At 28.4% G+C, this 26,742-nt stretch overlaps 1 protein-coding gene across 4 annotated transcripts in view; it reads right to left on the bottom strand.

Moving 5' to 3' along the window:
• The window catches only part of LOC6038422 (glutamate receptor ionotropic, kainate 2), a 93,894-nt gene that overhangs the window by 55,962 nt on the left and 11,190 nt on the right, over window positions 1-26,742 (bottom strand). For all 4 annotated transcript variants that reach the window (XM_038249738.1, XM_038249737.1, XM_038249735.1 and 1 more), the window contains exons 3-5: window positions 21,142-21,294; window positions 15,091-15,479; window positions 14,745-15,005 (exon numbers count right to left, since the gene is read on the bottom strand). In XM_038249738.1, the coding sequence (XP_038105666.1) occupies window positions 14,745-15,005; window positions 15,091-15,479; window positions 21,142-21,279 (788 nt within the window). In that variant the 5' untranslated portion in view covers window positions 21,280-21,294. The remainder of the gene's footprint in view (window positions 1-14,744; window positions 15,006-15,090; window positions 15,480-21,141; window positions 21,295-26,742) is intronic.

The following is a 26,742-nucleotide window of genomic DNA, read 5'->3' as shown; positions in this document are numbered from 1 at the left end:
AAATAAAAATTAAAAAAAACGCCAACAGATGGCGCTGTTAACCGTTGAAACGCCTAAAAGTATGCACTTTGTGTAGCGCCATCTCTCTCTGTTTTTTTGTGTTGCAAAATTCCACCGTCGAGGTCGGAGTAGGCCATGAGCAATAGGGCAAACGAGCAAACGAGAGTGGCGTTGCATTCATTATTCATTCCATTAGGATGGGAGAATTTATGAGATGCGATTTGAATATTGATTGGGAATTTGCGTTGATTTATTGAGTTGATAAATTTTAGATGAAGCCCCCCCCGGGCTCCCTGGTGGAGGTGCGTTGCGATTTTTTTTTTACAGTTGATCCTTTCGGATTTTTTGGATTTTATTTCCAGAGGGGTCATGCTGTGAGTTTTTCAACGACGCGTGAGAACGTGACAATAATCGATTGGGTGCTTTTGGTTTTTGTGAGAGAACAATGTAGAAGAGTTTTGTCTTTTTTTTTGAAGAAAGTGAATTATTTTGCATTTCCACCCCAGAAAACACGAAATAAATCTATTTTACAATTCATCAATCAATAATTTAACGGTCAATTTGAATGAACAGAAACTCACCATGGCAAAGTTTAACTCACCACAGCTCAATGCGTTTGACAGTTGTTAGAAAACCGTACTTTACCATACATTGAGTGCAGTGCGTACGGTCACAACTTGATGGCTCTGGTGAGGACTGATTGTTTACTGAACAGTGCTGCCAGAAAAGCTTATTTAAATTTTTATTGTTTTTAATTAAGATTTTCATTGATTGATAAATTTTTATTAATTTTTTAAAAAGATTTGCGTCTGTTTTTCTGTGTTTCACAATGTTTCAAGCCCTCCAAAACCAATGCTCAACCAACCAACCAAAAACATTGAAAAACTCGCTACCCTTCCCCAAAAAGGCACCATCCAGCTTCTCATAAATAGTTTCCACCCAGGCCGTCCTCCGGAAGCTCAATCTGGGTTAACCACAAAACCCCAACAACAACAAAAAATGTGCTCACTTCCGTCCATCCGGTGGACCAGCTCGACAAAAATGTTTCGCTAATGATCGCTGGATTTTTCCGCTCTTTGCGGCCATCTGACAGTGTTCCCAGAAAGAGAAAAACCCAAAACTAGCGACCATTAGTCAGAGCAGTTACTATTCTTCAAATCTATGATGATGCAAGTTAGTTGCGATTTTTTGTTGTTTACATTCCACTTTTCTTAGAATGTGACGTATTTTCGACTATTTTAGGACGTTTTTTTCAAGGTTAGGTTAGGTCATTAGAGAGTGTTCAACCTGGCAGAAAAAAAAATGTGAAAGTAAGTTAACTTTCGTGAAAGACTTGTGGCAGAAAAAAACCAAACAAATGACAGATGACAGTCGTCGCGACCTGGTCTCGACCCTGGTGGTGGTGGTGGTGAAATTCGCAGTCAAGTCATCAACCCTCTTTTTGCTGGGATTCTTGGTGGGGTTCGAAGCGAAAAGAGTGATTAAGGTTTGGTTTGGCCATTTTTTGTTCTTCTACCGAACAACTACTTCAATGTTTTGTCCATAATCGTACTTTTGAGCTTTTTTGTGGAGAGTGTAAAGTTTAACGGAGCGATTGGCAACACTGGAGCTTTAATTATTTTTGTCTCAATTTCGTCTCAATTTCGTCTCAATTTTGTCTCACTTTTATCTCATTTTTGTCTCAATTTTGTCTCAATTATGTCACAATTTTATTTCAATTTTGTCTCCATTTTGTCTCACTTGTGTCTCAAATTTTGTTTCAAATTTCACTCAATTTTGTCTCAATTTTGTCTAAATTTGATGTAAATTTTGTCTAAATTTGGTCTCAATTTCGTCTCAATTTTATTTCAATCTTGTCTCAATTGTGTCTCAATTTTGTCTCAATTTTGTCTCAATTTGGTCTCAATTTGTCTTAATTTTTTCCTTATTTTGTTACAATTTTATCTAAATTTTGTCTGGATTTTGTCTCAATTTTGTCTCCATTTTGTCTCAATTTTGGCTCCATGATGTATCAATTTTGTCTTAATTTTGTCTTCATGATGTCTCAATTTTGTCTTAATTTTGTCTCAATTTTGTCTCAGTTTTGTCTCGATTTTGTCGCAATTTTGTCTCAATTTTGTCTCAGTTTTGTCTCAATTTTGTCTCAACTTTGTCTCAATTTTGTCTCAATTTTGTCTCAATTTTGTTTAAATGTTGTCTTAATTTTGTCTCAATTTTGTCTTTATTTTATCTAAATTTGATGTAAATTTTGTCTAAATTTGGTCTAAATTTCGTCTCAATTTCGTCTCAATTTTATTTCAATCTTGTCTCAATTGTGTCTCAATTTTGTCTCAATTTTGTCTCAATTTTGTCTCAATTTTGTCTCAATTTGGTCTCAATTTTGTCTTAATTTTGTCCTAATTTTGTTACAATTTTATCTAAATTTTGTCTGGATTTTGTCTTAATTTTGTCTCAATTTTGTCTCCATTTTGTCTCAATTTTGGCTCCATGATGTCTCAATTTTGTCTTAATTTTGTCTTCATGAAGTCTCAATTTTGTCTTAATTTTGTCTCAATTTTGTCTCAGTTTTGTCTCGATTTTGTCTCAATTTTGTCTCAATTTTGTCTCAGTTTTGTCTCAATTTTGTCTCAATTTTGTCTCAATTTTGTCTCAATTTGTTCCAATTTGGTCTCAATTTTGTGTAAATTTTGTGTAAATTTTGAGTAAATTTTGTGTCAATTTTTTCTCAATTTTGTCTCAATTTTGTCTCAATTTTGTCTCAACTTTGTCTCAATTTTGTCTCAATTTTGTCTCAATTTTGTTTAAACTTTGTCTTAACTTTGTCTCAATTTTGTCTTTATTTTATCTAAATTTGATGTAAATTTTGTCTAAATTTGGTCTCAATTTCGTCTCAATTTCGTCTCAATTTTATTTCAATCTTGTCTCAATTGTGTCTCAATTTTGTCTCAATTTTGTCTCAATTTGGTCTCAATTTTGGCTTAATTTTGTTCAATTTTGTTACAATTTTATCTAAATTTTGTCTGGATTTTGTCTTAATTTTGTCTCAATTTTGTCTCCATTTTGTCTCAATTTTGGCTCCATGATGTCTCAATTTTGTCTTTATTTTGTCTTCATGATGTCTCAATTTTGTCTTAATTTTGTCTCAATTTTATCTCAGTTTTGTCTCGATTTTGTCTAAATTTTGTCTCAATTTTGTCTCAGTTTTGTCTCAATTTTGTCTCAATTTGTTCCAATTTGGTCTCAATTTTGTGTAAATTTTGTGTAAATTTTGTATAAATTTTGTGTCAATTTTGTGTCAATTTTGTGTCAATTTTGTCTCAATTTTGTCTCAATTTTATCTCAATTTTGTAATTTTGTCAATTTTGTCAATTTTGTAAATTTTTTTCAATTTAGTCAATTTAGTCAATTTAGTCAATTTTGTCAATTTTGTCAATTTTGTCAATTTTGTCAATTTTGTCAATTTTGTCAATTTTGTCAATTTTGTCAATTTTGTCAATTTTGTCAATTTTGTCAATTTTGTAAATTTTGTCAATTTTGTCAATTTTGTCAATTCTGTCAATTTTGTCAATTTTGTCAATTTTGTCAATTTTGTCAATTTTGTAAATTTTGTCAATTTTGTCAATTTTGTCAATTCTGTCAATTTTGTCAATTTTGTCAATTTTGTCAATTTTTCGATTTTTTCAATTTTGTCAATTTGTTTGCTTTTTATTTTTGATTTTTTTGTTTTTTGAAAACAAATTTATCTCGTTTGAAAATTTTAAGGGGGTGGTGTTCAAAAACCCTCTTCCGTATTCCACTTCCCTCCAACTCCAATTCAAGTGAGGCTTTCCACAGCTGTTGAGAGAAAATGTTTTCATCCCAACCCGTGACCTGTTTTTCGCTACTTTCGCTCGAGAACCCTCCAGATTAAGGCTGGAGGGGCACTGACCGGCAAGAGAACCCGGAAATGGATCGTAAGTAAATATCGCTACTTCTGGCAAAAGGAAGGGGCAATCGAGAAGGAGCGGAGGGGGACTTCCACCGATAGCGTAGCATTTTTATTGGCGTCATTACAATATCTTCTGAACCGTGAACCGTGGGGCTTGAGTAGTTGTTGGCTGGTTGGGAAGGGTCATGGTTTGGGTTTTGGAGGTGGGATAGAAGTGAGAAATGGCCTCATGGATTATTGGACTTTATGGCTCTAGCGAAAGAGAGGCGATCAAATTTTATTGAACGGATTTTTGAAACATTTCTTTTCTCAAAACACATTTTGATGTAATCTGCCTTAATCGTGTAAAAATGACAGTTCAAATACAAAGATAACAACTTATGCCACTCACCAACAGATGGCGCGGTTGATGTTCAGCCAACGCGCCATCTATTGGCGAGTAGCGATTTTAACGATTTTAACTTCCAACCCTAAATTTCAACGCGGCAATTTACGGCGTCCAATAAAACCATCGTCTCGATTGTTTTAAACCCGATAAAAGTTCGCCCAACTAAATTTCGCTGACTCAACGAGTCTCCAGAACCCATTCCGCAGCTGGCCATCAAACGGGCGCGTCCTCCATTATAAACCCATTCCGGCTTGTTTTTAGGGTCCTTCTTAATGGTGGTCCAGTTGTTCAATTTAAGATTTATGACGGTGGTGGTGGCGCTTTTGTGTGTTTACTCTCGAGTATAAATTTTCCGCCTCGTTGACAAACACAGGACGTCGACGCCGCCGCCAACCCGTTTATTGCCCGTGAGAAGTTGTGTTAATTAAGATTTTGTCAATTTTCAGCCGGCGATGATAAGTGGCTTGGTGAGTTTCTGGTTTTTAGGAGGAAATCATGGCGGTCGTTAATGAGGACGTTTTTGCTTGTGGGTTTCCGGATGGGGATCATTAGGCTTGTGACGAGTCGAAAATCTTGAAAGTCATTTATAACTTTTGATTTGAAATGATGACAAAAAGAGGCAAATTGATCAAGCTTTTTACTTACAAAAATCTTTTTTCTCAATTTTTATCATCATCAATTTCTTGGAAACCATGGGCCTCACCCGAAACTAATATTGTCAATTTTCAATTTTCAATTTTCAATTTTCAATTTTCAATTTTTAGTTTTCAATTTTCAATTTTCAATTTTCAATTTTCAATTTTCAATTTTCAATTTTCAATTTTCAATTTTCAATTTTCAATTTTCAATTTTCAATTTTCAATTTTCAATTTTCAATTTTCAATTTTCAATTTTCAATTTTCAATTTTCAACTTTCAATTTTCAATTTTCAATTTTCAATTTTCAATTTTCAATTTTCAATTTTCAATTTTCAATTTTCAATTTTCAATTTTCAATTTTCAATTTTCAATTTTCAATTTTCAATTTTCAATTTTCAATTTTCAATTTTCAATTTTCAATTTTCAATTTTCAATTTTCAATTTTCAATTTTCAATTTTCAGTTTTCAATTTTCAATTTTCAATTTTCAATTTTCAATTTTCAATTTTCAATTTTCAATTTTCAATTTTCAATTTTCAATTTTCAATTTTCAATTTTCAATTTTCAATTTTCAATTTTCAATTTTCAATTTTCAATTTTCAATTTTCAATTTTCAATTTTCAATTTTCAATTTTCAATTTTCAATTTTCAATTTTCAATTTTCAATTTTCAATTTTCAATTTTCAATTTTCAATTTTCAATTTTCAATTTTCAATTTTCAATTTTCAATTTTCAATTTTCAATTTTCAATTTTCAATTTTCAATTTTCAATTTTCAATTTTCAATTTTCAATTTTCAATTTTCAATTTTCAATTTTCAATTTTCAATTTTCAATTTTCAATTTTCAATTTTCAATTTTCAATTTTCAATTTTCAATTTTCAATTTTCAATTTTCAATTTTCAATTTTCAATTTTCAATTTTCAATTTTCAATTTTCAATTTTCAATTTTCAATTTTCAATTTTCAATTTTCAATTTTCAATTTTCAATTTTCAATTTTCAATTTTCAATTTTCAATTTTCAATTTTCAATTTTCAATTTTCAATTTTCAATTTTCAATTTTCAATTTTCAATTTTCAATTTTCAATTTTCAATTTTCAATTTTCAATTTTCAATTTTCAATTTTCAATTTTCAATTTTCAATTTTCAATTTTCAATTTTCAATTTTCAATTTTCAATTTTCAATTTTCAATTTTCAATTTTCAATTTTCAATTTTCAATTTTCAATTTTCAATTTTCAATTTTCAATTTTCAATTTTCAATTTTCAATTTTCAATTTTCAATTTTCAATTTTCAATTTTCAATTTTCAATTTTCAATTTTCAATTTTCAATTTTCAATTTTCAATTTTCAATTTTCAATTTTCAATTTTCAATTTTCAATTTTCAATTTTCAATTTTCAATTTTCAATTTTCAATTTTCAATTTTCAATTTTCAATTTTCAATTTTCAATTTTCAATTTTCAATTTTCAATTTTCAATTTTCAATTTTCAATTTTCAATTTTCAATTTTCAATTTTCAATTTTCAATTTTCAATTTTCAATTTTCAATTTTCAATTTTCAATTTTCAATTTTCAATTTTCAATTTTCAATTTTCAATTTTCAATTTTCAATTTTCAATTTTCAATTTTCAATTTTCAATTTTCAATTTTCAATTTTCAATTTTCAATTTTCAATTTTCAATTTTCAATTTTCAATTTTCAATTTTCAATTTTCAATTTTCAATTTTCAATTTTCAATTTTCAATTTTCAATTTTCAATTTTCAATTTTCAATTTTCAATTTTCAATTTTCAATTTTCAATTTTCAATTTTCAATTTTCAATTTTCAATTTTCAATTTTCAATTTTCAATTTTCAATTTTCAATTTTCAATTTTCAATTTTCAATTTTCAATTTTCAATTTTCAATTTTCAATTTTCAATTTTCAATTTTCAATTTTCAATTTTCAATTTTCAATTTTCAATTTTCAATTTTCAATTTTCAATTTTCAATTTTCAATTTTCAATTTTCAATTTTCAATTTTCAATTTTCAATTTTCAATTTTCAATTTTCAATTTTCAATTTTCAATTTTCAATTTTCAATTTTCAATTTTCAATTTTCAATTTTCAATTTTCAATTTTCAATTTTCAATTTTCAATTTTCAATTTTCAATTTTCAATTTTCAATTTTCAATTTTCAATTTTCAATTTTCAATTTTCAATTTTCAATTTTCAATTTTCAATTTTCAATTTTCAATTTTCAATTTTCAATTTTCAATTTTCAATTTTCAATTTTCAATTTTCAATTTTCAATTTTCAATTTTCAATTTTCAATTTTCAATTTTCAATTTTCAATTTTCAATTTTCAATTTTCAATTTTCAATTTTCAATTTTCAATTTTCAATTTTCAATTTTCAATTTTCAATTTTCAATTTTCAATTTTCAATTTTCAATTTTCAATTTTCAATTTTCAATTTTCAATTTTCAATTTTCAATTTTCAATTTTCAATTTTCAATTTTCAATTTTCAATTTTCAATTTTCAATTTTCAATTTTCAATTTTCAATTTTCAATTTTCAATTTTCAATTTTCAATTTTCAATTTTCAATTTTCAATTTTCAATTTTCAATTTTCAATTTTCAATTTTCAATTTTCAATTTTCAATTTTCAATTTTCAATTTTCAATTTTCAATTTTCAATTTTCAATTTTCAATTTTCAATTTTCAATTTTCAATTTTCAATTTTCAATTTTCAATTTTCAATTTTCAATTTTCAATTTTCAATTTTCAATTTTCAATTTTCAATTTTCAATTTTCAATTTTCAATTTTCAATTTTCAATTTTCAATTTTCAATTTTCAATTTTCAATTTTCAATTTTCAATTTTCAATTTTCAATTTTCAATTTTCAATTTTCAATTTTCAATTTTCAATTTTCAATTTTCAATTTTCAATTTTCAATTTTCAATTTTCAATTTTCAATTTTCAATTTTCAATTTTCAATTTTCAATTTTCAATTTTCAATTTTCAATTTTCAATTTTCAATTTTCAATTTTCAATTTTCAATTTTCAATTTTCAATTTTCAATTTTCAATTTTCAATTTTCAATTTTCAATTTTCAATTTTCAATTTTCAATTTTCAATTTTCAATTTTCAATTTTCAATTTTCAATTTTCAATTTTCAATTTTCAATTTTCAATTTTCAATTTTCAATTTTCAATTTTCAATTTTCAATTTTCAATTTTCAATTTTCAATTTTCAATTTTCAATTTTCAATTTTCAATTTTCAATTTTCAATTTTCAATTTTCAATTTTCAATTTTCAATTTTCAATTTTCAATTTTCAATTTTCAATTTTCAATTTTCAATTTTCAATTTTCAATTTTCAATTTTCAATTTTCAATTTTCAATTTTCAATTTTCAATTTTCAATTTTCAATTTTCAATTTTCAATTTTCAATTTTCAATTTTCAATTTTCAATTTTCAATTTTCAATTTTCAATTTTCAATTTTCAATTTTCAATTTTCAATTTTCAATTTTCAATTTTCAATTTTCAATTTTCAATTTTCAATTTTCAATTTTCAATTTTCAATTTTCAATTTTCAATTTTCAATTTTCAATTTTCAATTTTCAATTTTCAATTTTCAATTTTCAATTTTCAATTTTCAATTTTCAATTTTCAATTTTCAATTTTCAATTTTCAATTTTCAATTTTCAATTTTCAATTTTCAATTTTCAATTTTCAATTTTCAATTTTCAATTTTCAATTTTCAATTTTCAATTTTCAATTTTCAATTTTCAATTTTCAATTTTCAATTTTCAATTTTCAATTTTCAATTTTCAATTTTCAATTTTCAATTTTCAATTTTCAATTTTCAATTTTCAATTTTCAATTTTCAATTTTCAATTTTCAATTTTCAATTTTCAATTTTCAATTTTCAATTTTCAATTTTCAATTTTCAATTTTCAATTTTCAATTTTCAATTTTCAATTTTCAATTTTCAATTTTCAATTTTCAATTTTCAATTTTCAATTTTCAATTTTCAATTTTCAATTTTCAATTTTCAATTTTCAATTTTCAATTTTCAATTTTCAATTTTCAATTTTCAATTTTCAATTTTCAATTTTCAATTTTCAATTTTCAATTTTCAATTTTCAATTTTCAATTTTCAATTTTCAATTTTCAATTTTCAATTTTCAATTTTCAATTTTCAATTTTCAATTTTCAATTTTCAATTTTCAATTTTCAATTTTCAATTTTCAATTTTCAATTTTCAATTTTCAATTTTCAATTTTCAATTTTCAATTTTCAATTTTCAATTTTCAATTTTCAATTTTCAATTTTCAATTTTCAATTTTCAATTTTCAATTTTCAATTTTCAATTTTCAATTTTCAATTTTCAATTTTCAATTTTCAATTTTCAATTTTCAATTTTCAATTTTCAATTTTCAATTTTCAATTTTCAATTTTCAATTTTCAATTTTCAATTTTCAATTTTCAATTTTCAATTTTCAATTTTCAATTTTCAATTTTCAATTTTCAATTTTCAATTTTCAATTTTCAATTTTCAATTTTCAATTTTCAATTTTCAATTTTCAATTTTCAATTTTCAATTTTCAATTTTGTATTTTGGGCAAATTCGTTTAAGAGTACAACTTTTTCCTACTGGAGTGAGGTGAAATTGCAACAGCCCAAACTGCAATGATTGGCCCGTTAAAAGTGAATCCGAGTGCCAAAATGACGGTAATAAATTTCCCCAGTCTGAAACAAAATGAGCAGCAGTGAGCCACATATCTGTTGAATTTTATTACCCTGTTGGTTGGTTGGCAGCGATGGGGGAGTCGGAATTGAAATCTACCGGTAAAACCCATACAAAAAAAAACCTGAAAACTATGAATCTCCATTGAATGTCGATTCCGGCATCAAAAACGGCTCAAAACCATTACAATTTTTTATTCTAGACTATACTCTTGTTTTTGTTCATCTCACAAAAGCCTTTTGAAGCACCGGTCACCACTTTTTTTATTTGGCGTCACACATTTCCAGTCGTTCAGAGTCGTTGTTTTTGTTATCTGCCCCACACACACTAAAATATGGCTCTCGCCCTTTATCCACGTGCCATTAATTTCTCCCGGTTTTCCACCCCCCACCATCCTCCTCCCTTTTTTGAGAGGAGTGGAGGTGTGCCATTTTTGCTGTCATCGTACGCGCCCACGTGGAAAATACTCCTGTTGCCAGTTCCCAAATTTTAAACGGCGGTGTCTCACGTGATGTCACACGAGATGGCGGGTTCCACGCCAAAAACGAATCGGGAGCTGTGCGAAATTTGTGATATTGGGTAAACATTTAAATAGTGAACGAAAAAATAAAAAAAACATGTTTAGATAGATATCTCTCTTTCTGGAGAACAAGATTTTTCTTTGAAAAGGTTCAATAAACTAAATTTTCAGTTTTTGCTTTTCGGGTGTTTTTTAGTACCCCTGACTCAAGGCGGTTTCAAAAACACTCAAAAATCAAAAACTGAAAATTTGGTTTATTGAACCTTTCCAAAAAAAACTCAAGAATTTTTAAAATAAAACACGATTAAATAATGTTCGTACAGTTTAACAGAAATGTAGAAAATAAAGGTTGATTAAAGTCTATTTTTGTTGTAAAAATTGTAAATACACGATAAAAATTTAATTTTCATAGGTTTGAAACTGACAGAAGTATGTCGAATGTATTCATTATGATTGAATATCAATGTGGTATAACCATATTTTTTTTAAACGACAATTGTTTTTTTTTAAATTATTATCATTAATTTAGTTTCTAAATTCAGCAAAAACTAAGAAAAAAAGATCAAAAAATGTTTTTTTTTTGTATTCTATGTGTATGGGAACATGAAATTTAAAAAAAAAACTGAAAAATCAGTTTATAAGTTTTAATATAGAAACGGCTGCGAGACATTTCCCCGAAAGTTATTTCATCGAAGCACAATGCCAAAAAAATACATTTTGTTGCTTTAGCATTCATTAATCTTTCTGATTTTTTAAAGCAATTTTATTCTATTTTTAGTTAGAGTTTTTAACAAAACCAACCAATGTTTATTTCAGTTTCTTTTCTTGAGCAAATTAATATTAAAAAAAATATTTTTAAAATCAAAATTGTTATTAATCATCAAACATGCAATCTTCCGAATTCAAACGTAAATATCCGAAAATCTGTATCTTTTAAAGGAATATTCTGATGGGTTTGGTGTCTTAGGCAAAGTTGTAGGTATTGATGAAATCCCAAAATTTTTCATTTATTCTAATGAATTTTAATATGTTTTTTGCAAGGTTATTTATCGATAAAATTATCGTCTGACGATAATGATAATGGCTATCGTTATCGTTGGGACGATTACAATAGTCTATCGTTATCGTTATTTCGATAATTTTATCGGCGATAATCTTATCGCCGAAATAGACGATAGCTCATTTCTAAAATCGATTAATTCAACCATATCTTGTTAAATTTTGAATGCTTTTACTAAGAATAAGTTTTTTTTTTGAAAATCTAGTAAGTTTCAAAGTATTATAAATATGTATGCTCACAAAATATCGTAATTTTACGAAAAAACGCAAATTTTCATAATTTGCAAAATGGGTTTCAAACGAAGCGAAATTTTGCACTTTATTAAAGTATTTTTGTAAAATACAAATTTTTTTACAAAATACCGTTTTTTTCGAAAATACTCAAATTTTCATAATTTGCCATATAGATATCAAACGAATTTAAATTTGGTATGTTTTTTCAATTTATTAGGTTTTTTTGAAAATAGTACAATTTTGACAAATTACCGTATTTTTTTCGAAAATACTCAAATTTTCAAAATATGTAATATAGGTATCAAACCAAGCGAAATTTTGCATGCTTTTTCACTTTATTAGTGTTTTTATTTGGAAAATACTAAAATTTTCACAAAATACCTTGTTTTCTTTTCGAATATTACAATTTTAAAAATATGTAATATGAGTGGGTACTTTTCAATTTATTAGAGATTTTTTTAAATACTAGAATTTTCACAAATTTCTGTATTTCTTCGAAAAAGCTTTTTAACATTTTCCGAAGAAATAAAGAAATTTGTGAAAATTGTAGTATTGTAGTACAATTTCGCTTCGTTTGATACCCATATTGCATTTCATTCAAAATTTGAGTATTTTCGAAAAATGCGATATCTCGTTAAAATTTTTGTTTTTAACAAAAAAATAAAATAATAAAGTGAAAAGGCATACAAAATTTCGCTTCGTTTGATACCCATATTTCAAATTATAAAAATTTGAGTATTTTAGGAAAAATACGGTATTTAGTGAAGATTTTTGCGTCCATATTTTACTTTGAAACTAACTAGATTTAAAAAAAATATTCTCAATGAAAGCATTGACAAATTTTACATGATATGATAGAATTAATCGATTTTAGAAAGATTATAAAAATGAGTTATCGTCTATTATCGGCGATTAGAACTATCGCAATAACGATAATTTAATCGCTAACAAACCTTTTTTTTACTTCAGTTTTTCATGTAAAATTAAATTTGCAATCGAAAGGTAATTTACAGATTTTGCACTGTTTTCAAGATAAATCTTAACTGAAAAAATACAGATTTTTTTCTAAATAGTGTCTATTCCAGAATTTTTTTTCGGAATGTTGAGAAAATTTCTATCAAAATTGCCATTCTATTAAAGGTTGGACCTCTGGTTGTTGAAATACAGCAAATGAAAGAAAAAATAAAAAAAACAGAAATTTGAATAAACTTTTTACAAAAGCCTTCTTTTTCAGCTGCTTCCAGTTTTTACATTAGATTCTACAGTTCAAAGTAATATATTTTCATGACTTTATTTTTTACTGTTATAAATATCGTAGTTTTTCAAAAAAAAATGCAACACTCCCAGTATGACTAAAACAAAATGAAAAATACTCAGTACCATTATTTCCTCTGTAAAATTTAAGTCAATCCGGAAAACGGACTGCATTTTCGGATTCCTTGGACAATTTTCAATTACAGTTCAGACTCGATTATCCGAAGTTTCGATTATCCGAGGTTCGATTATCTAATGGTTTGTATGGGACTTCGGATGAGCGAATCACAAAAAAAACCTTTTTTCCATTTTCTTGTTTTAAACATCAAATTCAAATTCTGCGACTCCATTTTAGTCAAATTTGAATAGTTGATTGCCTGTTAATATTTCGTCACCGCCATATTGCCATGGTGGATTAAAAAAAAAATAAATCATTTTAGCGTAGTTCAGGGGTCATACCTAAGCTCGACAATAAAAAATAAGACAACGAAAAAAAAAAACACAAAATACCGATTATCCGAAGTTTCGATTATCCGAAGTGCCTTCGGATAATCGAGTTTGGACTGTAATAGCAGGTAATTTTTTTTTCTAAAATTCAAAATTATAAGTGTTTTTGAAGACTATCTGATTTGAGTGGAAGAGTCACAAATATTACTGAAACAAGATCTTTTTTTTCTGACTGATTATGATTTTTTCCAAACATGTTTGAATTCGGACTTTTTTTTATAAACAATTTATCAAACTGCAAATGTTTGAAACAAAATGGAAAGCAAATCATTTTTGTAAATGTTCGAACTGCTTTACTCAAAAAAATACAAAAGCTCTCGAAGATTTTTTCAAAAAAACTTTTTATTTCTAAAACTGCTCATGTTTAATAGAATGTAAAACTCCACAGAAAAAAAATATTCTAACAAAATCATGTTTTCTCATGAAAATAATTCAATTAACTTGCTTGGTGGCATGAATGCAAAAACTTAATACTTCAAAATTTTGTTATGAAATCCAAATTATTTTGCTAAGCATTGCTTAGGCCACTGCAAATTTTATTTCAAGTTTTTGACCCCTTTTAAAGTTTTCTTTTCTTGCAGGGAGCAAAACAAAATTACTAAATTAGACATTTTCATTGAACAAAAACTTGATAAAATCTATTTTAAACTATTCACAATGCATTGCATAATGCTAATTAACATGTTTTTAAATCAAATATAGACTTTATACTTATTTTACAAATTTCAAATTCATAAATTCATTGTTATTCAGGCAAAATTTAGATACAAGCATAAATGTAATAAATTATAAAGAATTTTGTGATACTTTCCGCTTAACTTTTTTGTAGGTTAGGCATAATTTTGAATTCTTGTTTTTTTTAAACAACAAAAATCACAGAAATTAATTAAAAATTGCTGTCTTGTTTTTAAGAATGAAAAAAAAAAATCCGCGAAGAACTCCTCATTTTTAAAGAATTAAAATTATTTCTATTTGAAAAACCTTTAAGTTATCGAATAACTTCTCATATTTGAAAGAATGCAAATTCCCACAATTTTTTATTAATACCCAATTTTGTGTTGAACGGCGAAAAAAGAACCAAAAAGAAATAACATGTTTAAAAAAAAAACAATTTATTTGCAAATAACTGTTCATGTTCTTAAGAATGCAAAAAACCTCCAACAAATAAATAAACACCATCTACTCAGATATTTTTCAACAGAAATAAACAAATCCACGCTAAATTGAAGAAATAAAACTTGCCTTGTAATGAATCATGCATGAAAAATCTAAAGATACAAATTTCAGTCAAATAAAAAAGATAATAATAACAAATTTCGAAGTTACAGTGCCCAGCTAGCAGCCGTTTTTTCACATTTTTTTTTCAAAAATCGAAAAAAAATCCTCGACTCGTTTTGGCGTGGAACCCGGGGTCCGGTCATCGCGTCACGTTCACCCAAATAAATTCCAATAAAAATGTCTCCCTTCCCCAAACTCTTTACTCACCGCGCCAGGATGAACAGCAGCACGGAAACGCCGAGATAGGCCGTCGCCATGTAGATCCACACGTCGAGCGAGAGCGGGGAGAGGAACGAGAACAGATTGGGCGGCTGCTTGACCGGCTTCCGGTACAGCACGGAAATGCCCAGATTCATGAATGGCATCGTAAAGTCCACCACCTGCTCGCGGTCGAAGGTGATGGTGAGGTCGGCGATGGCGAGGTCCGCCCGCTGCTCCAGCAACTCCTTGATCATGCCGTCCCATTCACTGTGGAGAGAGAGCGAGAGCAAGGTTGTTATCAAAATTTGAGTCCGACACGTTCCCGCTATAAAAAACGTGATTTATGACTCACCCCGTTTCCTTGTTGTTGCTGCCGTACCGGCCGTCCGGCGCCAGCCGGATCGTGTAGTTAAAACCGAGTATTTTCGAAATTTCATGAATCAAATCGATCGCATAGCCCTCAAACTGCGTATTGCCGGTCAGCTTCTCGGCCGAGTCCTTCCGCATGCAGTACGGCGAGCTCAGGATCGTCGTCACGATCAGCGTTTTGTTCTGCAAAATTTCGACGATTTCCTTCTGCTGCTCGCCGTACGTCCGGGTGAAGTTGACCCCCGACGTGGAGTTCCAGGTGCCACTCTTGCGCAGGCCTCCCGGCCCCAACTCCACAATGTCCAGCACAAAGTCACTGCGGAAGCCCTGGTGGTCGAACTTGATGACGTCGGTGAGGCCGCGCATTTCGACCTGGTTGGGAAGGAGTTGAAAAAAAGAAAATATTTAATAAAATTTACCACAAAAAATACCAAAACTAGAATGGATGTACGACAAAAGGTCGAAAGACATAAGGCCGAATGGACAAAACGTCGAAAGGACAAAAGGTCGATTGTGACAAAATGAAACAAATAATTATAATTATAAACATCACAAAACTCTTGAAAAAACATATTTTCTTACAGTCATCCCACATATTCGGAACACCCACAAATTCGGAACACTTTTATGATAATTTGCCAATAGCATGCCAAAAGTAGCTTTTCTGTCGACCTTACTATTTTTAGAACCTTCATTTGGACATTATCTTGCTATTTCACTAGTAAAAGTAGGACTTTTTGAACAAAAAACATCATTCCAAGACTATTTTGTCCAGAGCAGCAAAACACTGCCTCCAAATGGCCTGTTTCATAATTGTGGGATGTTATTGTGCCTCCCACAATTGTGGAACACCTGAATTTAACTGATATTTTCACAAAAAAAAAGTTGTCAAACCATGGATAAAACATCACTTAGCTTGAGTTTCACTGGTTGCAGTGTGTGAAGTCATTATTTTGTTACAAATATGTACTCCTGGAGAGATCCTAAGTTTGTTTACATTCGTAAGAAAAAAGTGTTCCGAATTTGTGGATTTCAAGGGTCAAAGTAATTCTTCAAAAACTTCATATAAAAGTTAAAATTTGCAGATGTTTGATACATCATTCGAAAGACCGCAAGAAAAGCTTTCAAATGAAGGTAAAAGCGAATCACTAAGTTCATTTATCGATTTGCTATGATTTTTTGAACATTGGCTGATCTGGAAACCGTTCCGAATATGTGGGATGACTGTACAAACAAATGTGATTTTTTTTTCTGTGGGTTTTTCCACCCATTTTGTAATGATCTTTTTTTAAATAAACAGAATAAATTTCAAACCATTTTTTTAAGAAGATTTCCATTCTTTCAAACATGAGCAGTTCTTCCAAAAAAAGTTTGACTTCTAAAATATTTTTTAGGTTTTTATTTTATTTTTAAAAACACCTATTCTTTATTGTCAAAATATTTTTGTGAGCTTTTTCATCCTTTCAAGCATGAGCTGTTCTTCCAAAACAAAAAAGTTCGGCTTCTAAAATATTTCAAAAGTTTTATTTTATTTTAAAAAACCTATCCTCGACTGTCGTAATAATTTTGTGATTTTTTCCATTTTTTCAAATATTTGCTGTTCTTTTTAAAAATACAACTTCCAAAATATGTCCAAAAAATCTCCAACAATTCGGGGGCATGTTTTTATTCAAATTGAAATTGAAGAAAAACGTTCAATTCACCTTTACAGCTGCTTTTCAATATTTGTGTATTTAAGCTCACGTCAAAAATTTTGTTTTGTAAAAAGTTTTTTTTAAGTTCGACCCTTTTTAGTCCTTTCGACGTTTTGTCCATTCGACCTTTTGTCATAAATTCACAAAAAAACAAAAATTAAAAAAAAAGTTAGGTTCAAAGTAAAATCACTCAAAACTATTAATAAAATACCGTATTTTTTCGGAAATACTCAATGCAGAAAAAAATGTAATTTAATTACCTTTTTTTCGAAACAACTCAAATTTTCATAATTTGCAAAATGTGTATCAAACGAAGCGAAATTTTCGATGCATTTTTACTTCATAAGAGCTCTGATTGATAAATTTTTTTTTCGCAAAATGCCGTTTCTTTAAGACTAATTTTTTTTTATTAAAAATCCGACTTTTTAAAAATATGGTATTTTGAAATAGGAAAAATTTATTTAAAAAAAAAAACAACTTTTTAATGAAAATTCATACAAAATTTCACATCCTTTGATATCCGAATTTAATATTTTTAAGTATTATAGAAAAATACGGTACTTTGTGAAAAATTCTGTACTTTACAAAAAAGATAAAACTCTAATATAGTGAGACTCCATACAAAATTTCGGGAAGTTTGACAAAAGATCGAAAGACATAACGTCGAATGGACAAAAGGTCGAATGGCCAAAGGTCGAAAGTGGACAAACAAATGGACGTCGAAAGGAAAAAAGGTCGAATGTGAAAAAATTAAACAAATAATTATAATTATAAAACTTTTAAAAAATCCTTGAATTTTTTTTTACTAACAAATTTGATTTTTTTCTGTGAGTTTATCCTTGGTTTTTCCATTCATCCTAGTGATAATTATTTTCTTAAATTAACAGAATTACTTCCGAACCATTTTTTGAGAAGATTTCCATACTTTCAAAAATGAGCAGATCTTCCAAAATAAGTTTGACCTCTAAAATATTTTTCTAGTATTTATTTTTAAAAACAACCTTTTCTTGTGCGTCGTAATATTTCTGTGAGTTTTTCCATTCTTTCAAACATGAGCAGTTCTTTGAAAAAAAAAAGTTCGGCTTCTTAAATATTTAGGAAGTTTATTTTTAATTTTTTGAAAACAACAATTTCTTGATTATCAAAATATTTTTGAGAGTTTTTCCATTCTTTCAAACATGAGCAGTTCTTTAAAAAAAGGTCGATTTCTATAATATTTTTTAATCTATCTTTCATGGTCAAAATAGAAAAAAAAATGACTTCAAAAACATAGCTGTATGTATAAAAAAAATCGATCGTATTTATTTATATTTTTAAAGATAAACCCCCTCTAACCACCCTCACCCCCCGCCCTCCCCTCTTTTTAAAATGTCTCAAACAATCCGAAGCCAGTTTTTATTCAGGAGACTTCTAAATTTTTAAGAATATAGAATTGAAATAAAAAAAAACGTTCAAATCACCTTTCCATACTTGCTTTTCAATATTTGTGTATTTAGGCTCACATCAAAAGTTTTGTTTTGTAAAATGTTTTTATTTTTTAATTCGACCTTTTGTCCTTTCGACGTTTTGTCCATTCGACCATTTGTCCATTCGACCTTTTGGCATTTGACCATTTGTCCATTCGACCTTATGTCTTTCGACCTTTTGTCATACATTCAAAAATTCGCCTCGTTTGATACCGATATTGCAAAATTATAAAATTTCTAGTATTTGCAAATTATAGGGTTTTCTGTAAAAAAAAATATAAGCCTAGGTTTCAACATTTAGATAAAACAACAAAAACTTTTTTGGCTTTCAAACTTTTCACTGTTTGAATAAATAAAAATTGCAATACTTTTTTTTATTTTTTTAGGCGAATTAAATAGCAGAGATTATGAAAACTTTTGATAATGGACCCCGTTAAAAAAAAGTTTAAAAAGAAGAGTTGCAACTTGAAATGTTTGTCTTTTTAATGTATTGTTACATAATTTCATGAGTAACAAATTAAATTACACTGAAAACAATGAAAACTACACTAGCTTTTGACGTAAAGTTACACATTTTTTGATTCAAAATATTTCATGGAAGATTTTTTGTGCGTCAGAAAATGATGAAGATATAGCGGTGAGGTCTGCGTAATAAAATTTTGAGCAAATTAATTTGTGCAATTTTACATAAAAATAGGTAAATTTACACTACATTTTATAACAGTGTTATTAATTTTTTTTTAACAGTTAATAATGTGCTTGTATCATATTTAGCGTTAGTATAAAATTTAACGATAGTATTGTGTGTTTAAGAAAACTTAAAGGTGTATATATAGTTAATTAAGTGTTAAACTTCCTACGAATTAAGGCCCTTTATTGCCTTTTTGAAATATAGATTCAGCATAACTTTTGCTACACAGAAATGATGGTAAAATCGCATGCAAAAGCATGCACATTACCTTCGTCAAAAAAATATACACATATTAAGTGCAGTTTACACACTGCATGTGAATTTTTTGTAAACACAAAAAAAAAGTTTCAATCGACGAGACTCAAACCCAGCACCAACAGTAAGGACTGGCGCCTTAGCCCGCTCGGCCATCAGACCGATGAAGAATCGAATGGAAAGGATAAACGCATATATGAGCTTGACATTTTGATCAAGTAGGTTACCCACACTGAAGGGCTACATATGTCAGGGTGTAATATTACATAAAATTCACTGGCGGCACCAGGGGGACGGGGGCCTGGGGGGTCCCCCACCTTCCAGAGAAATTTGTTCTAAATTTGTCCGAGGGGTCCTTCACAAACACTGTAATCAAAATATTTCCTATTCTGTCAAAGCCTGGTCACGCTACTGATAAAATTTCACTTGTTTATTATGTAAAGTTACACCTTTTTTATTCAAAATGTTTTTATGAAGGATTTTTTGTGCGTTATGTAATTGTACATGAAAAGAAGTAGATCTACACAATAATTTTTAAACTATTGGTATGTTTTACTTTTCAGCTGGGTTCTAAATTGTTTCCCAGTCAAAAATCAATGAGCTTGAATTTCCTATTTTTGCCTTAGTATAAAATTAAACAAAAGTATTGAGTGTTTAAGAAAATTTTAAGGTGTAAATTAACCTCTTTTTATGCTATTTTACCTAATATAGAAATATTCATAAGTTTCTGGTAAATTCACTTTTTTAGACATTATTTAGATAGAATTTCCCAAAAATAAGGTAATATTCAACCACTTGAATTATCAACCTTCCCAAATTCAACTTTTTTTTCTGTATATTGAAATTTAATGGAAGTACACAGTTGAAAATAATAATTGTGGAAAGTTGAAAATTAAGTTGCTTGAGTAATTTTATCAATGTAAGACTAAGTAAATATGTCAAATTTAAAAGATTCTAATGAAATTTTTACCGGTTTTTGATGTAAATTTACAGTTTTTATAAACACATTTTTTTTGCCAGATGTAATATTACCATCATTTTTTTTAAAACTGTGTATCAATCTGGTGTATGGAATTTTTAAGACAGCTTTGGGCATGATAGTTGAATCCTTTAAGAGTATAAAGTGACACAGAAAGTTGTTGAAACGTTAAATTGAAGGATACAATCCTGCACCAATCTGAGTGTAAAAAAAACTCAAAAATAGCCATGGCTCTGTAATGCCTATTTTGAGACGTAACTCTCAAATAAAAAACGTATTTTATTCAAATAAAAATCAATTCCTGGAGAATTTAAGTGCGTTTTTTTAAACAAATAATAGTTTGGTTTTTATTCATTTTCACAGCTTAAAACAAAGGTTTCATATCCTGTTCTCGGCAAATCGCTTCCACTCTCCAACACCAAAGCCATAGTCGATTGATTGCCAAATAGAGCCAAGTGGAGTGAAAAACTAATTATTTTTCAATTTTCTGTCAGCCGCCGCAAAACCCCCGGTCCAGGAAGTCACCATTTCACCGCGTTGGGCCGATGTTGCCAACGATAGTTTCATTTTCGAAGCTGTCAATTTCACGGAACTAATTTATGACGTTTGAATTTTCCCTAAAAAATGAACAAGCACAAAGAGTTTACAACAATGTAGCAAATTTACAGCGCCAATTTATTCCAGTGCGTGACCCCCCGCGTCACGCGTCGTTGAATTTTGAACTAGAAAGGTCATGACACAGCAGTGACATAACCTCCCCGGCGGCCATTGCGCTAACAAAACAAGCCCACGTGTATTCGTTCCGGTCCGATAACAATGAAATGTGACGCTGGCAGCACTGTGAGAAATTTTGCTGGGTGGAACTGTCAAATGTCAAACTTTTATGGCGACCGACCAACTGTCAAACGTCAATCTTTTTTATGGCAAAAATGATACGAATTTCACGTACAATTTTCATGTAGTTGATCAGGCTGTATCCGTGGGGCCACGTGTCCGCGGCGTCGCAGCTGAGCGGGTGGATGTCAATCTGCTGGCTCGTGTCCAGATCGTGCAGGGCCTTGGCAAACAGGTGGACGGCGTCGTACATGAGTGCGGTTTCCGCCTGCAAGTGGAGAGAGGGAGAGAACGAGTGAGGTTAGGTTAGGAAATTGAGCACCTGGATCGGTTGATAACCGCAAAACTGTCCCAAATGCCAGCTGGAGGGACTGGTCCAGCTGTCAAGCATGCGTTCAACAGTCAGTTTACGTATCATAATTGATGATAATTATCGTTCTAGGCGCGCGCGCTGCCCTGTTGTAACCTTCGCACGGGGAGGTCGGAAACGTCATTCAATTAGGGGATTTGTGCGAATGTGGTTTGAGGGTGGAGATCGGAACATTTTAATGAGGTGAAATGGGCAGCTAGGACGCGCGCTGACTAATTGAGTTGGGTCGGAGTTTATGAACGGGCTTGCAGTCAATAATCCGGTCTGAAATCTCCATTAGGGAGGAAATGATGGTTTACAATGTTGAGATCGATACCTTGCTGGAAATTGCAACTCAATTTCCCAAATTCAATTTTTCGCCAGACAAAAAGCTACGATTCGATCCGTAAAAGTGTCCATCTGTCGAGCAACTCCCGAAAAACACCCCAAAGGAGCGATATTTTCCCACCCAGAGTCCCACCGTTGCGCACTCGCATCCATCAGTCTAATGAAATGTCAATAATTGCCAGCGTTTACACCGAAATCGACGACCTTTTCCCAGCGGTCCGTCTCTCGCTGCTCGAAATATCCGGATTTCCCGGTCAGTGAAGTGAGAAATTGTCACTATTTCAAAACAAAGAGCTGTCAAAACAAGTTGCGCTACTCACCACCAGAGGCGCTCGCGTTTGCTCGCGTTGAACTCAATTTTGGGTAGTCTTCGACCTAAGCAAATTTTGACATTCCGCCTCTCACAACCCTGCCCAATATTCTGCGCAGTGTTGCCGAACGTCCGAAGCGGCAAATTGCTGACGCAAATTACATTTCGCGGCGGACCTTCTGGCTTCGGACTTGTGCCGGAATATGTAATGAATGACAGTTTGAGAGGAGCCGATTTGCAGTGGCCGACGACGCAAATGGTAATCGAAATTATCATTTGGAAGTGGATTTGGCGGCAGCAGTTCGTATGGTCTCTGTTGTTTGGTTTCGTGCAATCCAGTTGAAGTGCGTGCGGAACTTGACTTGTTGGGAAGAGTTGATTTAATTTGGGGCGCTTATCGACGCAAATTGGCTACGTTATAGGGTATAATCTGTGAGTACGATAAGTTTGGTTGGGAACGTTGCAGGACATTTCGAACTAAAATGTAGTTAAAAATACATTGCAGAGTGTAAAGTTCCCAAAAGACAATGTTGAAAATTCACTTTCTCATATTTTGTTGGCACCAAATCCGACTTTAAAGACAACTTTATTACATTTAGCCAACTCCTGCAATAAAGTTAAAATTTGCTTCCTGAACTCAATTCCGAACTCCTGCTTCTCATAATTGTTTAATACCGGCTCCGTCCTAAGCTTTCTTTGAATAATTGTTGAAAGTTAGTCAACACCGACTGTGACTCCAGGAACTCATCTTTGATCGAGCCTGACTTTGAACTCATAAAAAGTGCTAGCTGATCAAATTTTATCGAAAGGACCGCCATTAGATGCCAATTCAAAAACTCAAGGCCGAGCCTGATTAGGATTGTCTGATTTAAGGTAAAATTTACTTAAATTTATGTGAACAACATCTGAAGCTTATCTCACAACTTAAGTATCAGATTTAATTGAATTGCACGAATTTCTGTGTAAATTTTGCACAGTTTTCTTTGGATTCCACAGAATTTAACGATTATCCGCAATTTTGGGTAATTTTAACTCAACTCTAAGTGAATTTCGCTCAATTTTTCTTTGAAATCAAAGCAATCTGATAATTTCCTTGAAACTGATTACAAATATTTGATTTGAGTTATTTTTATTAGTTTATGAGTTGATTTCACTCATTTTTTTATTCAGTGAACCAGTTTTCTCACAAATAATTGCGAATGATAAGTCAATTTACTCATCATTTTACTCAACAGATTTCGAGTGAATTGATAGATTTTTTATTAACTCTGAATTGACAAAATTGACTGTAAAAAATTAAAAAAAATGAAAAAAAAAATGCAAAAATAAAATTTCAAACATTTTAAAATTACAAGAAATTTAAATAAATTGAAAAACATTAAAAAAAAGTTGAAAACAATTTTAAAAATTGACTAAAATAAAAAAAATACATAGGAAAAAATGCAAATTACTTTTTTAAATTCAAAAATTTAAAAACAAATGAATAAAAATAAAAAAAATAGTTTTTTAATGTTAAACAATTTTAAAAACATTGAAAAGATTTAAAACTTAAAAAAAAAATAAAAATTAAAGAAGAAAGATTTTTTTTTACAAAAATATAAAAAAATATTAAAAAATTATGAAAAAAATATTCATTTTTTTAAATTGCGAACAAATTGAAAAAAAATTAAAAAAAAGTAAAAAAAAATAAAAAGATGAAAATATTGAAAAAAATAAAAATGAAAAAAAATTCAAAAAAGAAACAAAAATCAAAAATTTCTAAATAACAAGAAATTTTAATAAATTGAAAAACATTTAACAAAGTTGTTAACAATTTTAAATTTGACAAAAATAAAACAATGATATAAAATTAAAAAATTCTTAGGCAAAAATGGAAAATAAATTGCAAAAAATTTAACAAAACTTATTTTTTTAATTCAAAAAATTAAAAACAAGTTGTCAAAAATAGAAAAAAAAAAACAAAAAAAAATTGAAAAATGTGCTTTTCATGTTGAACAATTTTAAAAACATTGAAAAAATTGAAAAAAATTAAAAAATTAAAAAAGAAAGAAAAAAAGTTTGAAAAAATATTAAAAAAGAAAAAAAATATTTAAAAAAGGAAAAATTAAAAATTCAAAACAATTTTTTTTTAATTCAGAAAAATTGAAAAAAATTGAAAGAATTGAGAAGAATTAAAAGGGTTAAAAAAAGCAAAGAATTGAAAAAAATTGAAAAGAATTGAACAGAATTCAAAAGAACTGAAAAGAATTGAAAAGAATTGAAAAGAATTGAAAAGAATTGAAAAGAATTGAAAAGAATTGAAAAGAATTGAAAAGAAATGAAAAGAATTGAAAACAATTGAAAATAATTGAAAACAATTGAACACTATTGAAAACAATTGAATACAATTGAAAACAATTGAACACAATTGAAAACAATTGAACACAATTGAAAACAATTGAAAACATTTGAAAACAATTGAAAACAATTGAAAACAATTGAAAACAATTGAAAACAATTGAAAACAATTGAAAACAATTGAAAACAATTGAAAACAATTGAAAACAATTGAAAACAATTGAAAACAATTGAAAACAATTGAAAACAATTGAAAACAATTGAACACAATTGAAAACAATTGAAAACAAGGGAAAACAATTGAAAAAAATTGAAAACAATTGAAAACAATTGAAAACAATGAAAAACAATAGAAAACAATAGAAAACAATAGAAAACAATTGAAAACATTTGAAAACAATTGAAAACATTTGAAAACAATTGAAAAAAATTGAAAACAATTGAAAACAATTGAAAACAATTGAAAACAATTGAAAACAATTGAAAACAATTGAAATCAATTGAAAACAATTGAAAACAATTAAAAACAATTGAAAACAATTGAAAACAATTGAAAGCAATTGAAAACAATGGAAAACAATGGAAAACAATTGAAAACAATTGAAAACAATTGAAAACCATTAAAAAAAACTTAAAAAAGGATAAATTTTAAAAAAGTTAAAGCAGTTGAAAACAATAATAATAATTAAAAAAATAACAAAATGGAAAAAAATTAAACTATGAAAAATAAAAAGAAATTGAAAAAAATCATAAAATAAAAAATAAATAAAAAAACAACATAATTACGAAAAAAGAGGTAAAAATTTACAATAATTAAAAAATGAAAAGTTTAAAAAAAATAAAAAAAGGAAAAACAATTGACAAAATTGACAAAATTGACAAAATTGACAAAATTGACAAAATTGACAAAATTGACAAAATTGACAAAATTGACAAAATTGACAAAATTGACAAAATTGACAAAATTGACAAAATTGACAAAATTGACAAAATTGACAAAATTGACAAAATTGACAAAATTGACAAAATTGACAAAATTGACAAAATTGACAAAATTGACAAAATTGACAAAATTGACAAAATTGACAAAATTGACAAAATTGACAAAATTGACAAAATTGACAAAATTGACAAAATTGACAAAATTGACAAAATTGACAAAATTGACAAAATTGACAAAATTGACAAAATTGACAAAATTGACAAAATTGACAAAATTGACAAAATTGACAAAATTGACAAAATTGACAAAATTTACAAAATTTACAAAATTTACAAAATTGACAAAATTTACAAAATTGACAAAATTGACAAAATTGACAAAATTGACAAAATTGACAAAATTGACAAAATTGTCAAAATTGTCAAAATTGTCAAAATTGTCAAAATTGACAAAATTGACAAAATTGACAAAATTGACAAAATTGACAAAATTGACAAAATTGACAAAATTGACAAAATTGACAAAATTGACAAAATTGACAAAATTGACAAAATTGACAAAATTGACAAAATTGACAAAATTGACAAAATTGACAAAATTGACAAAATTGACAAAATTGACAAAATTGACAAAATTGACAAAATTGACAAAATTGACAAAATTTACAAAATTTACAAAATTTACAAAATTGACAAAATTGACAAAATTGACAAAATTGACAAAATTTACAAAATTTACAAAATTTACAAAATTGACAAAATTGACAAAATTGACAAAATTGACAAAATTGACAAAATTGACAAAATTGACAAAATTGACAAAATTGACAAAATTGACAAAATTGACAAAATTGACAAAATTGACAAAATTGACAAAAATTGACAAAATTGACAAAATTGACAAAATTGACAAAATTGACAAAATTGTCAAAATTGACAAAATTGACAAAATTGACAAAATTGACAAAATTGACAAAATTGACAAAATTGACAAAATTGACAAAATTGACAAAATTGACAAAATTGACAAAATTGACAAAATTGACAAAATTGACAAAATTGACAAAATTGACAAAATTGACAAAATTGACAAAATTGACAAAATTGACAAAATTGACAAAATTGACAAAATTGACAAAATTGACAAAATTGACAAAATTGACAAAATTGACAAAATTGACAAAATTGACAAAATTGACAAAATTGACAAAATTGACAAAATTGACAAAATTGACAAAATTGACAAAATTGACAAAATTGACAAAATTGACAAAATTGACAAAATTGACAAAATTGACAAAATTGACAAAATTGACAAAATTGACAAAATTGACAAAATTGACAAAATTGACAAAATTGACAAAATTGACAAAATTTACAAAATTGACAAAATTGACAAATTTGATAAAATTGACAAAACTGACATAATT

Source organism: Culex quinquefasciatus, chromosome 1 (assembly GCF_015732765.1).
Source record: "Culex quinquefasciatus strain JHB chromosome 1, VPISU_Cqui_1.0_pri_paternal, whole genome shotgun sequence".
Classification (NCBI taxonomy): domain Eukaryota; kingdom Metazoa; phylum Arthropoda; class Insecta; order Diptera; family Culicidae; genus Culex; species Culex quinquefasciatus.
This window is presented reverse-complemented; position numbering and strand designations above follow the sequence as displayed.